This window comes from Oncorhynchus clarkii, chromosome 13 (assembly GCF_045791955.1).
Source record: "Oncorhynchus clarkii lewisi isolate Uvic-CL-2024 chromosome 13, UVic_Ocla_1.0, whole genome shotgun sequence".
Classification (NCBI taxonomy): Eukaryota; Metazoa; Chordata; class Actinopteri; order Salmoniformes; family Salmonidae; genus Oncorhynchus; species Oncorhynchus clarkii.
The window spans coordinates 39,287,554-39,302,288 of NC_092159.1; the positions used below are offsets into that span (position 1 = coordinate 39,287,554).

At 42.9% G+C, this 14,735-nt stretch overlaps 1 protein-coding gene across 2 annotated transcripts in view; it reads right to left on the reverse strand.

The window, feature by feature from the left end:
• LOC139364717 (signal transducer and activator of transcription 5B-like) overlaps window positions 1–11,774 on the reverse strand; it is a 97,374-nt gene extending 85,600 nt beyond the window's left edge. Inside the window, exon 1 of one of the 2 annotated variants that reach the window (XM_071101709.1) lies at window positions 11,469–11,774. Coding sequence is in view for 1 of the 2 variants with exons in the window: in XM_071101708.1 (XP_070957809.1) it covers window positions 991–1,146 (156 nt within the window). In the remaining variant the exon portion in view is untranslated. Of the gene's footprint in view, window positions 1–990; window positions 1,301–11,468 lie in introns of those variants that run through there. The other variant, XM_071101708.1, reaches the window with a different exon arrangement.
• Between the last annotated feature and the right edge of the window lie 2,961 nt (window positions 11,775–14,735).

Genomic DNA, 14,735 nt, shown 5'->3' on the forward strand with positions numbered 1-14,735 from the left:
CGAAAAAGGGGTAAAAAGAACCCCAAAAATAAATTAAGAATATACTGTAAATATACTGCTCAATGTGCTCCTGTTTAGAATGTAACTCTGAAGTAGCTTTTTACTGAAGTTGAAATTCTGGTTTCTAATTTTTTATTTTATTTATTTTTTTATTTTATTTTACTAGGCAAGTCAGTTAAGAACAAATTCTTATTTTCAATGACGGCCTAGGAACAGTGGGTTAACTGCCTGTTCAGGGGCAGAACGACAGATTTGTACCTTGTCAGCTCGGGGATTCGAACTTGCAACCTTTCGGTTACTAGTCCAACACTCTAACCACTATGCTACCCTGCATACAATTTGCATATTGCAACAAGTATAGATAACAAATCAAATCAAATGTATTTATATAGCCCTTCGTACATCAGCTGATATCTCAAAGTGTACAGAAACCCAGCCTAAAACCCCAAACAGCAAGCAATGCAGATGTAGAAGCACGGTGGCTAGGAAAAACTCCCTAGAAAGGCCAAAACCTAGGAAGAAACCTAGAGAGGAACCAGGCTATGAGGGGTGGCCAGTCCTATTCTGGCTGTGCCAGGTGGAGATTATAACAGAACATGGCCAAGATGTTCAAATGTTCATAAATGACCAGCATGGTCCAATATTAATAAGGCAGAACAGTTGAAACTGGAGCAGCAGCACGGCCAGGTGGACTGGGGACAGCAAGGAGTCATCATGTCAGGTAGTCCTGAGGCAGATAACACCAGTTATCCCCCAACCCCAATAAAATACCAATGGACATTTAAGAAGGAATTAACCAGAAATACAAGTTAATTAAGTAAGGTACATCCAAAGACCATCACATTTAACAAATACATATCACATTTAACTCAGTCAGCTTAACTCAGTCAGAAACGCGGAATCAGAGCAAAAACAACAATATCCACAGGCGACATTTGAGGAAAAACGTGATGCTCACAGCCACATGGCCCTCCCTAATTTGCATGCTACCTTTCCATGGCTGGCTGAGAGCGACGGCTGAGAGGGACCTTCTTCGAGAGCGCTGGTCATTTCTTGTGTGTCATAAAGATAATATCCGGAGGCCTTATCCCGCGTCTCAGTGTCTGGTGCGCAACACAGAGGAAGAGAGAAATCTTTCAAATACATATATTTTTTTACAGTCTAGCAGAGAAATACAGTGAATGAGAGAGAGCAAAAGTGAAAGAGGGAGAGAGAGAGAGAGAGAGACAGAGAGATACATTGCCCTGGCACATCAAGACCAGGAGGAGTGAGCCAACTCCATGGGTGTTGATGACGTTGTGGACCATTTAAACCATTTTAAAAAGGAAGAATTTTAGTTGGATGATAAACCTCTTGTTAACAATGTAGCCCATTTAGTGTTACTAGATACAAACTTCAGAGTAATGTGATGTAGCTGTCAACCGTGACCCAGGCTACATGATGTATTTGACAGACCGATCAGTCCTGCCTAGGCAAGGCTGAGCGCTCTGGAGGTCATGTGACGATAGGATTAGTTTGAGCCCAACTGAAAGGGGCGGGGTTGGTGGGGGTAGGGGTTAGTGGGGGTTAGCGTGAGCCTTGCTTTCACCACCACATGCTTTCTCATAGACCCCGGGACTCTTCCCCTACTACAGTATCTCTTTCCCTTTAACTGTCTTCCTCCCTTCCTCCCTTCCTCCTCTCTCTGCTTGAAAATTTTTTCAACCCGTTTCACGCTCACCCTAGTGAGGTTTAATCTCTGCTTGGACTGGACAACACACTGTTACTCAGCTAAAGGCAGAGAGGAGAGAAGAGAGAGAATGTAAAAAGAAAACAATCAACACCGTGGCCATCTGAAAAAGGCCACGCCACACACCGAGGTACTCAATGGCTGTGTTTGACATCATTAACACTGCGATGCATCATGGGTAAATAGTGACTGACTGATCTACAACTAAGATTGAGTCGTTTTTTTAGATGCACAGAGATTTGTAGATCAGTCAGTCTCGACTCGCCTTTAAAGTTGGCTTCAATGTTGAAGGCGCCCACTTCCTTGTAGCCTACATGACACCGCACTCTGATTGGGCAACACTTCCTCCTGCTCAAATTGGAACCCCCTCTTAGTCCTAATCTAACATTTGATTATCCTACACCAATAACAGCCTTTACGATATTCAATGGTCAAACATGGACCATTTCAACCTCCTATCAACACCTCCTCCCCTTTTCTTCCTCCTTCCTCCCCCGTCCATCTTCGGGTCTCTCTGTGTTTCAGCATTTTCCTTCAATATGTGTAGGCCATCTATCTGATGCTGTCTGGTTTAAAAGAGTATGACATTGTTGCCGCCCATATAATTGAAAGCAAGGGAAGCCAGCGAGCATTTGGCTTCCCTTGACAAAGAATAAAATAATAATAGCCAATCGGCATTGAGATAAACTGAGTGAGATCAACTGTGAATGGTCCTGGCCCGCCAAAAAAGTGTCAAGCGTGGGAAGCAAGTTGGGATTTAGTTCCACACCACTCACATCACATCCGAAGCAACATGTAATTTACAGTAAAACAAATCTTATTGTCATTGTCCTCCGGTGGCTAGCTAGCTAAAATCGTCCCTTTGCTAAATTAGCCAAGGATGGAGATAGGGATTTGGACTTGTGGTTTGACTTAATTCTCCGTACTGGACAATGACTATAACAGCGATTCTGATCTAACCATACATTGTGCCCCTGGACTGAGAGGATGAAAGTTCAATATGTAGCTAGATGTAGTACGCTAATGTAAACTAGCTGGCCTGGTGCATCGTTGGCCATGAAAGGAAGTTAGGCTAGCAAGCAAGCATTTTAGCCAGGTAGACTAGGACAACAAAAACTAAAAGCCTGAACTGGATGATAGAGTCATGAAAGAGAGGAGGATGGCATTGGTTGTTTCTCTACAAGTAGGGCGAGTCGACATGTTTTTTCTACTTGCACGCACAAACGCATGCACACACACACACACACACACACACACACACACACACGGAAATCAGAACCATCAGCCACATCTCATTTGGCTTTCATTGAACAAAATTATTTTTGGTATCTTATTAATACTGTCTGTATTAGACTAAGCAGAGGTGATTTGATGATGTTGAAATGTTGAAGTTGAAATGGTGCTGGAATAGTGGAAGCAGCTCCTGTTTTCTTTGAGGCTTGAAGTAACTCTCCATGGTTCTAAATCAATAGTTGTTTCGTAGTTTGAAAATGTCGGAAACATGAACTTGATTGACCATGCTGTAGTTCATGTTACTGTTTGTTTCATGCAATATGCTTTGTGGACTTCACAGGACAGATGTTGCTCTCCGGTTTTGTGATGAAACAAAGGTGTGTTTGAATTTATTCTGCCACTGTGTCTTCTCATTGTCTCGACCTTAGGCCTATATATCACAGTGGCAAGGCGTATGAACTAACAGGTTATAGAGCAAACAATGCAATTATCACAACACACAGGTTGTAAAAATTTATTTTTCACCTGGCTTGGATGGCTTCCTCTCCTCAACTGTATAAAATAATCCGTGACTGTGGGACTCCTGACTCAAGGCATTCTGACAGGACAAGGGATTAATGACTGATAACCAAGCCAGGAACTTTTCCCAAATACAGTTTACACCTTTATTATTATGATTAAGATTATTAATAACAATAATCTTCATAATAAAAACAGATTGTATTTGTATAGTGCTTTTCATTACAGCAATGACAGGTGCTGTTAGATTACAATATCATTTTTCTGACGGTTTGGAAGTGTAAACAACACTGAATAAATTATAAGTCTGTTCTAACAAAAATAAAATGTAAAGCCTTCATTACAGCATAGCAGAGATCAAAAAGCGGAATCTGGGAATTTGCTTCAGCTGACATTTTGCCGTTGCATGAGGCTTGGTGCTCACGGAATTAGTAGGCTATTAAACAAACACTCAAACAGGCTAACAGAAGCAAAATCTGTCTTATTTCTGTAGATATACTGTGCCTTCAGAAAGTATTCAGACTCCTTGACTTTTTCCACGTTACGTTACAGCCTTATTCAAAAATGTATTTAAAAAAAATATATATATATATCTGAAAATCTATACACAAGACCCCATAGTGAAAAAGTAAAAAAAGTTTTAGAAATGTTTGCTAATTTATTGGAACCCCTGTATTTGGGGAATTTCTCCCATTCTTCCCTGCCGACCTCTAAAGTTCTGTCAGGTATTTTCAGGTCTCTCCAGAGATGTTTGATCGGGTTCAAGTACAGGCTCTGGCTGGGCCACTCAAGGACATTCTGAGACATGTCCCGAAGCCACTCCTGTGTGGTCTTGGCTGTGTGTTTAGGGTTGTTGTCCTGTTGGAAGGTGAACCTTCGCCCCAGTCTGAGGTCCTGAGAGCTCTGGAGCAGGTTTTCATCAAGGATCTCTCTGTACTTTGCTCCGTTCATCTTTGCCTCGATCCTGACTAGTCTCCCAGTCCCTGCCCCTGAAAATGGTGCCAGGTTTCCTCCAGACGTGACGCTTGGCATTCAGGCCAAAGAGTTCAATCTTGGTTTCATCAGACCAGAAAGTCTTGTTTCTCATGGTCCTTTAGGTGCCTTTTGGCAAACTCCAAGCGGGCTGTCATGTGCCTTTTACGGAGGAGTGGCTTCTGTCTAGCCACTCTACCATAAAGGCCTGATTGGTGGAGTGCTTCAGAGATGGTTGTCCTTCTGGAAGGTTCTCCCATCTCCACAGGGGAACTCTAGAGCTCTGTCAGAGTGATCATCAGGTTCTTGGTCACCTCTCCGAACAAGGCCCTTCTCCCCCGATTGCTCAGTTTGGCCCGGCGGCCAGCTCTACGAAAAGTCTTGGTGGTTCCAAACATCTTCCATTTAAGAATGATGGAGGCCACTGTGTTCTTGGGGACCATCAATGTGGCAGAATTTTTTTGTACCCTTCCCCAGATCTGTGCCTTGACACAATCCTGTCTTGGAGCTCTACGGACAATTCCTTCGACCTCATGGCTTGGTTTTTGCTCTGACATGCACTGTCAACTGTGGGACCTTATATAGACAGGTGTGTACCTTTTCAAATCATGTCCAATCAATTGCATTTACTACTGGTGGACTCCAATGAAGTTGTGGAAACATCTCAAGGATGATCGATGGAAACAGGATGCACCTGAGCTCAATTTCAAGTCTCATAGCAAAGGGTCTGAATACTTATGTAAATAAGGTATTTCTGTTTTGAATTGTCCTAAAAACCTGTTTTCGCTTTGTCATTATGGGATATTGTGTGTAGATTGCTTAGGGAAAAAAAATATTTAATCAGGCTGTAACCTAACAGAATGCTGAAAAAGTCAAGGGGTCTGAATACTTTCCGAAGGCACTGTATATGGATGCTTTACACATTTAAGTTAGGCTATTGATTATAGACCAAATGAAGTTGGGATTTCCTCGCTACTCAATTTTCTTTGACAATTAGGCTAAGGCAAGGGCCGTTTCCTTGTCCCTGCTGCTGCTGCCTCCACCACATTGTTCTCAATCCCATTATGCTGGTTAACTTTGCCATTATGCACATAGCAACTGTACCCAACATTTGTTATGAAATAATATTAGATATATTAGTGTTGCACCATTATTTTTTACATAATACAAGCATATACAATATCAGTATCACATGTCTTAGAGTGATGGACTATGCCCTCCCTGTGGCCTCCGCATTGGATTAGTCCACTGAGACAGGCGCGAATCAGACAGGTGTCTTGTGCACCTGCTCGACTCAAGAAATCTCAGCCGACCAACAGCCTATTGACCAAACAATCGAGCAGTCGACTAAGAGTCCAACCCTAAAATATGTACAATATGTACAGAGCTCTCTGCCTGTGCGACCTCACAGCGCCATGGAAACCACAGAATTATAATGTGTTGCATCCATGAATTCATCACAGGCATGAATGGAATACTTCAACTAACCATCCCTTTTCACCAGCATCAGAGCAACCCGCCCATGCCCCAAAACCTCTTATCTTCCTCTTTCCTCCAGCCCTTCCAGTAAAGACCCATCAGGTCAGTGTCCCTGCCATGGCTTGCCTGGTAGCAGGGAAGGAGATAAAGTGGGGGAACCTTGGCTAAGCACACGGGCATGCTGTGACCACATGGCCTTCCCTGCCTGTTGAGAGACGGGATCCTTAAGCATAGGGTTTCCCCTGTTCCCCTGCTGTTTCTGGGGCTGTCTCTCTGTGTCTGTTTCTTATCCCTCCCTGCCTAGGACAGGTTGTGCTGTCCAACTCATGTGTGCCCGGCATGGCAACTGTCCTCGTCAGCCAGACCCAAAACGACCTCTGAAACTTTGTCTTGGCAGTGGAAATGGCCAGTTACATAGTCCAGTTGAATTAACCGTGTGGGCTCCCCAGGCAGCGCTTCACATAATGTCAAGTGGGTCAGGGTTAAGTGGTGCAAACAATCCTTGATGGTTTACCATAACAGTTTTTATTGATGTCTGACCAAGTGCTTATTTATTTTAGCGAGGGAAAACACATCCCAAATTGTGCAGATGAAGCTGGGCAGACAATCCATTAAGGAAAATCTACAGGACCGAGTACCACAAATACTTTACAGGCATCAGGACAGAAAGCCCAATACAGCAGAACTTATAAGCAGCCAAAGAGCAAATGGAACAGAGCCAGAAACCTTTCAAAAATCCAATCTAAGTAATAAAACATATATAGAGCCAAAGTCAACACTCTTTTTTCAAAAGTCCTCATCTGCTAAAGGGCATGCAGCCCCAGGGAGAAGTAGTAGATAGCAGTGAACATGGTATGACAGGAGCACTCGGGTCAGGAACATCAATACTGCAAGCATCCTTCTTTCAATCTCTACCTCAAACCAAACAGCCAAGATGACCTGATGTTGAGTACCCAACTAGTCAGAGATACCTGGATGGTGAAAGGGTGGTGGAGGAATAAGGAGTGGTTGTGGGTGGTGGAGGAATAAAGAGTTTTGTGGGTGGTGGAATAATAAGGAGTGGTTGTGGGTGGTGGTGGAATAGGGAGTGGTTGTGGGTGGTGGATGAATAAGGAGTGGTTGTGGGTGGTGGAGGAATAAGGAGTGGTTGTGGGTGGTGGATGAATAAGGAGTGGTTGTGGGTGGTGGAGGAATAAGGAGTGGTTGTGGGTGGTTGAGGAATAAGGGGTGGTTGTGGGTGGTGGGTGAATAAGGAGTGGTTGTGGGTGGTGGATGAATAAGGAGTGGTTGTGGGTGGTGGTGGAATACGGAGTGGTTGTGGGTGGTGGAGGAATAAGGAGTGGTTGTCGGTGGTGGGGGAATAAGGAGTGGTTGTGGGTGGTGGAGGAATAAGGAGTGGTTGTGGGTGGTGGAGGAATAAGGAGTGGTTGTGGGTGGTGGGGGAATAAGGAGTGGTTGTGGGTGGTGGGGGAATAAGGAGTGGTTGTGGGTGGTGGAGGAATAAGAAGTGGTTGTCGGTGGTGGGGGAATAAGGAGTGGTTGTGGGTGGTGGAGGAATAAGGAGTGGATGTGGGTGGTGGAGGAATAAGGAGTGGTTGTGGGTGGTGGGGGAATAAGGAGTGGTTGTGGGTGGTGGAGGAATAAGAAGTGGTTGTCGGTGGTGGGGGAATAAGGAGTGGTTGTGGGTGGTGGGGGAATAAGGAGTGGTTGTGGGTGGTGGGGGAATAAGGAGTGGTTGTGGGTGGTGGGGGAATAAGAAGTGGTTGTGGGTGGTGGGGGAATAAGGAGTGGTTGTGGGTGGTGGGGGAATAAGGAGTGGTTGTGGGTGGTGGATGAATAAGGAGTGGTTGTGGGTGGGGGAGGAATAAGGAGTGGTTGTGGGTGGTGGAGGAATAAGGACTGTTTGTGGGTGGTGGAGGAATAAGGAGTGGTTGTGGGTGGTGGGGGAATAAGGGTGGTTGTGGGTGGTGGGGGAATAAGGAGTGGTTGTGGGTGGTGGATGAATAAGGAGTGGTTGTGGGTGGGGGAGGAATAAGGAGTGGTTGTGGGTGGTGGAGGAATAAGGACTGTTTGTGGGTGGTATAGGAATAAGGAGTGGTTGTGGGTGGGGGAGGAATAAGGAGTGGTTGTGGGTGGTGGAGGAATAAGGACTGTTTGTGGGTGGTATAGGAATAAGGAGTGGTTGTGGGTGGTTGAGAAATAAGGAGTGGTTGTTCATAATGGAGGAATAAGGAGTGGTTGTGGGTGGTGGGGGAGGAATAAGAAGTGGTTGTGGGTGGTATAGGAATAAGGAGTGGTTGTGGGTGGTGGGGGAGGAATAAGGAGTGGTTGTGGGTGGTATAGGAATAAGGAGTGGTTGTGGATGGTATAGGAATAAGGAGTGGTTGGTGGTAATGGAGGAATAAGGAGTGGTTGTGGGTGGTGGGGGAATAAGGAGTGGTTGTGGGTGGTATAGGAATAAGGAGTGGTTGGTGGTAATGGAGGAATAAGGAGTGGTTGTGGGTGGTGGGGGAGGAATATGGAGTGGTTGTGGAGGAGGAATAAGGAGTGGTTGTGGGTGGTGAATTGTGAGAGGAAGGTACATTATGCTGTGGAGGAGATATGGGTCAGAGAATTCAGCTAGATCAGGGGTCTTAAACTGGGGATCCTTCTTTTAATGAATATTACAAATGACCATCACAAGCAACAACAGAATAAACAAATGTTTATGTCAACTTGATTTCTGAACTCCTAATATTTAGCAAAACACAGTAATTGGAGCTAATTACACTCACTGGTGTATCTGACATAGACTGAAAAAAAGCAGGTAAGGCTGCTGGTAAGCATTCTTGACGTGGACATTAGTTTTTGCCAACACATGACTAACCTTTGTTTAACCAGCTAAACAGCTTCTACTAGCAAAAATGTGTTTGGAGATACCTTTCCAGCTAATAGGCTATGTTAGAGTTTGCACTTCCTCTTCCAATTCTAACTAGCCTGACTACCCATCCACATCACTTCGGCCAAACACCCCACCCACTACCATTTCTTATCCACCATGAATGTATGGAGCGATCGATAGAGCAGCAGAGTTAAATTCAGAATGAGTCGTCAGGCAAAACTATAACTGCAGGGGGTCAGAAAAATAAAAACATCTACCAAATCCATTAATTTTCAAGGGGTGGTGGGCAGGGTCAAGGAAGTCTGGTAGTGCACCTGACTGTTACCCCCGGTTAGCAAAACACTCATCAAAGCATCCTGACCTGTGCTGCTGTCAGTTGGTGTGTGTATAATGTCATTACAACATGAAAGGGGTAGGATACACAGGGACAAGGTGGGGTGCAATCAAACTGCATCGCAGGAAGTAATGACTTTCTTTATCTGAGTTTCTTTAAACAAACATCAATGTCCATACTCGGTGTGGTTGTAACGCACACACACGCGGACGGACACACACACACACACACACACAAATCTTATCACCACTCAAAGCTCGCAGTGACATTGACATTTTAGTCATCAACACATCAACAATTTAAGGGTATTTTCTTTATACAGAGACCTGTCTGTGCTTGTACGGTTGAGCTATATGACAGTCTAGTCATACACTATAACGTCAAGGTACGTGGTGACATTTCAGCTAAACATCAACAACTATGTTTCCAATTGCATACCTTTGCATGTGAGTCACACAGTGTACTATTATGGGACATGTCCATCTCTTCAGTGACAACAACCACAACCACTGCTTTCGGTGGCATTTTAATGCCAACACATCAGTGGCTTCAGTGACATTCATTCGGGAAAGGTAAAGGGGATACCTGGTCAGTTGCACAACTGAATGTATCCCACCGAAATGTGCCTTCCGCATTTAACCGACATCCACGTCATCGATACTGTGACGGTGCTTCTTCTAACCCCAAGAGCAACAGTTGTGAACGAAAACAAGTGAATGAGCCCCCTTGATAACACAGTGTGAATCAATTAATCTCAGGTTAGTTGAAGCCTATTGCGTACAAAATGTGTTGAGCTCATTTCTCACAAGAGGGGAATAAGAAAGCAAACAGAGTGATAGTTTTGGTTCTAAAGGGCCAACAATACTAATTAAATGTGATTTGATTCACCCGCTCAGAGCAATTACTCATACAGCATGTGTTTGTTATTTGTTTTCATTGTTATGACAACTGACCACATTTTACACAGCATCCTGTGTGGCCATTTTGTTATAAAACAAGAAAAACACTAACTGACACATATCAATGAGGGATTGGGAGACTATTAGAACAACTAGATGATGTGGCTTGTTTTATTCCAGATTTAATTTTGAATCATTGACATAAAGCGTCTTAAATTAAATCCATTGTTTGTGTTCCAAACACCCACGTTTACTCAGTTGTGGTAAGGAGGCTTGGAGAACAACTGGCATAAAGCACTCAAATAAACAGGAGCAGAGAGAATGTCACACCTTGACTGCATCACCTGACCAATAGCCAGGCTGCCTTGCTCTCCAGGTGCAATAAGATAAACATTGGGCTACTTTACCAGCATATCAATGTAACAGTATAACTTTAGACCGTCCCCTCGCCCATACCCGGGCCATTTCACATCGGTTACATCAACACCAAATAAAAAGTCTGTGTCATTGTGCACAGTTGTGTATTATCACATGGCTGTTAACATTTTGTCAAATTTTTCCTTAATTTAAAAACGGTACGCGCCCATTTTCACCAGCAAACTTGGACAGAATAAAAAACATCTCCGAAAAATATTCTGCCAAATAATCCACTGTAAAGTGTTTGTGCCATCTCCACAAACACTTTACAGTGGATTACTACTCAGTTTCTTTGTTGCACTGATCATGTATTTATCTAGTTCTTATCTAAATTCGAAAGTTACCTAACTAACTAACACAGATGTGCAATAGAAGTTGAACTTTCACCTGTTAGGCTACAACACAAATTCTTGAGAGGAGTTCCACACGCACATTCATTATACCATGATATGCGCCTCGCGCTGGCTAACGGTTTGATAGAATAAACTCGAATTCCAATTTGCGTTTGAACTTGGCTACAAGCTATTTCAATGATCCGAAATAACATGTGTTATAGCCTACATGCAAATGATGTTAATAATTTAGCCTTCAAGACGTTCTGTTAAAAACATTGTGTAATGTTAAAGAAAATAAATGATCTAGCCGAGTTCTCGCTTGACTCCCAGGAGGGGGTTGGACAGCCTGTTGATTCAATATATATATCTCACAAGAGATATATATATATATGAGACAGGGTCAACAAACACCAATAACAAAGTAAATAGTATATTAACAATATAGTCAATCAATATTGTAAAGTGGAAAAATATATATTTGTAGGTTCACGTGGTATTGTCGGTGACATTATAACCACGTTCGGCTAACGTAACAGATGGCAGAGCCGCACAACTCTAACCATAGTTTGTTTACAAAGCGCTGTCAGAACATTCTTTCGCAATAGACACCGTCTGCACGAAATATGCTTGTCCAAAATCTTCTCGAAGCTGACATAGTTAACAAACCTACCTTGACGGGACGATCAATTGAGTTGTCTTTTTTGCATAAAAGTAAGGGAAAGCTCCGCAACGTACGTACGACCCAGAAAATGAACCTCTCCCGTCTCTTTCTAACTGTTCGCTACGCAGTTTTTTTCGTTCTCTCTCTCTCTCTCTCTCATGTCTTTCGCTTGCTCTCCACTCTATGATCAGTCAGTGCTATCTGGGATCCCTGGGACGTCCATATCCTAAACCCTAACCTTAACACATACTAACTACCCTTACCCTAACATCAAACCTAACCCTTACCTAACCCTTACCTTAACCATTTTAAATGGGGGGGTACGACTTCCCAAGGATCCCAGATAGCAAGGACCGTCTATGTTCTCTCCCTCTCTAACCGCCTACTTCCGGTGTTTTCTGTTTGACAGACGAATATTGTCATATGAAAACATGAACATGTGCAATATATTGTCCCTACTTCAGTAAGTTAATTTACCAGCATAATATAGCCTAACCTTACAAATGTAAGGCAATTAAATGATCAAATTATCTAATTCTGTATTGATGATAAAATAACAACAATAATAATAATAAATAGATGAAGGAGAAATAGTTTATTATTGTTTTCCTACATATTATCATGTTATATGCTATTGTTATAATCATCATTAGAAGTAGTCTTGTAGTAACTGAAGTAGCCTTTGTAAGAGTAATGTGATTTATTTCTAAATAACACAACAGTACATATGTGTAGTCAGTACATAGCCTATTAACGAACCACATTGAATTACATAACAGGTGTTCACAAGAATCGGCCAACATTTCCTTCAATGTGTCGCAATGGGAAGTTGAAGAGATGGAGAAGCCCAGCTCTGGGAAGCAGCAAGGCCAAGAGTGAGAAACTTTTCTCAGATTTGTAGGCCTTTGTACCCTCTTTGTTCTGCTATGCACTCATATAGCCACTGACAGACAGACAGACCTTCAACACACAGCTAAAGGTCTGTCAGGTCAGATGGAAAATAGCATCCATTTTATAAGTACTTTGTTTGTGAACAAAATAGGCAGTTTTTTGTCTCATTTGACTAAAAGCAGAGCACTTTCTAGTCAAATGCAAGGTGGAGTGAATGAAAGATTGAATGAAAGTGATTCATCTTTTGCTATGTCCTTGCAGGCAGCAGATTTAAGCACAGCATCCTTCTCCCTTCACATGAATATAATGTTTTGGCTGCAGACCGCACCAGAGCCTGAGAGGTGTTAGCAGAGAGAGGCTGTGTGTCACTTCCCAGAGGGAGTCTTTTTCTCAGCCCTTTCCAACTGTAAATATGTTTAAATGGTCAAATCTGTGCTACACACAATTCACAGATTTACACAGATCCACACACCAACTGCAAAAAAAAAATCCTGTATGGTAGATTACAAAAACCTTTCGATTGACTGTAAAACATCCCGTTGTTATTAGTCCTCAAAGTGATCATGTATGGATATGAATATCATGGAAACTCAAACTTTAAAATGCTGCGCATTGTAACATTGGCATATTCTCTAGCTGGAGGCGCATAGTGACATCTGGTGGTAGAGGAATAGACAGGGTTAAAGTGGATATGTTTTGGATATCATTTAGGATTCCAGATTTTTCATAACAGAGTAATAGTTGGCCCTAAAACTTCATCCAGCAATCTCTCATTGGGCATACAATGAGTGCTGGCAGTGACGTCATCTTGCAGAACAACTAAAGCTGGAAAAAAAAAGATTTAAAGAAAATGTTTGCGCGCACACATGCACGTGTGCTTTTCGAATAGAGATAGAGAGAATGAGAGTGTGAGAAAGAGGTGAAACTGAGTTAATTGGGAAAGGGCCAGCAGCAGCCGTCTACCAGCTTTTACAAACAGACTGAACAAAACAACTACAGAATGGTTCCCACCAAGGGAGATGCATAGTAAGACTGACAGGGAGTAGAAGAGAGACAGATCCGTGTATGCCTCAGGCCCTGGTAACCTTTACACACAAAAGCAGGTTTTGGTAGTTATGTGCGTGTATGTTTGTACATAGCTAAGTATATGGCTGGAGACAAAAAACAATCAGAAAATATGAATCTCATTGAATAACCGCCATTACAGATAGAAAGGCAATCCCAGCAGTGTTGGTCCATAGAGACTGAACAGTAAATGACATGTTAACTTGTGTGATTGATACTGCATAAACATATAAAACGATTCAGATGCTAATGACTAATTTATGAAGCAGAATTTGGTCCACAGTCCATTTTCCTCCTCTGTAGGTGTCATTTGGTACGCTGCTAGGCATTGTAAACATGAGAGTTTTCAGACTTAATGACCGTCACTTGGCCAAAGGCAGCAGCTGGAAGTGGAAGTGTTATGGGAATTGCCAACCAACATTTCTCAAGACAAATAAGGCAAAAGTATGAACACATTTTTATTATTTCTAACTTCTGTTTCAAATACAAAAAAAACGTTAAGGAAACAACAGAAAACACACTCCACTAGGCCCTCTGTGTGTGTGTGTGTGTGTGTACACACACAACCCCAGCCATACATCAGGCCATTTCACAGCACACCGTTAAAATGGAATCGATTCTCCAAACGGATTGGCTGCTGGCCAGGCAGGCTGGAGGGGTGACATCTTGCTTTCAGAAACTGCTGAGTCAGCAGCTGCTGATGTTAATTAAAAGGCAACGCTCTCAGTCTCCCTCTCCACGCGTAGCAGGATAGGGGGAAGGCTAGTTCCTATCAGAGACAAATAAGAGAGGAGAGAGACATCGACAGACAGAAATAAAGTATGTGAGGAGACTAGAATGATACGAAAAATACCATATTTCACATCTGCCATTTCAGACCAGTTTACATCAAGGAGTGACTCAACGGGACAACTATAGACAATGTAACGTTAAATAAGTGAAACAACGGTGGAAACCCCAGACCAGACCTGTGTGCATATAGTATGCTAGTACGCCGTGAATGTGAGATACCGCAGCAGATGAGTTTCCTCAGGGTAGTGAAGCGGCAAGCACATGTTCAACGTGCCGTCATATTACGGGATTTCCAGTTTCACCACGTACAGAAAGGCAATGGAAGACCACTCGGTATCGTTTTGAAAGAGTCAAAACTCCAGAAGAATTGACGAATAACATTACAAAGCATTTACATTTTATGCAGAATTTCTATACCAAAGACAAAGTCAGTCATTTCTTTTTTGTGTGTGTCTGAGATGTTGCTAGTCTCACAGCTATAGATTAAAGCCCAGGGTAAAGGCACTGGTAAATTAAGGCAGAGCGGCA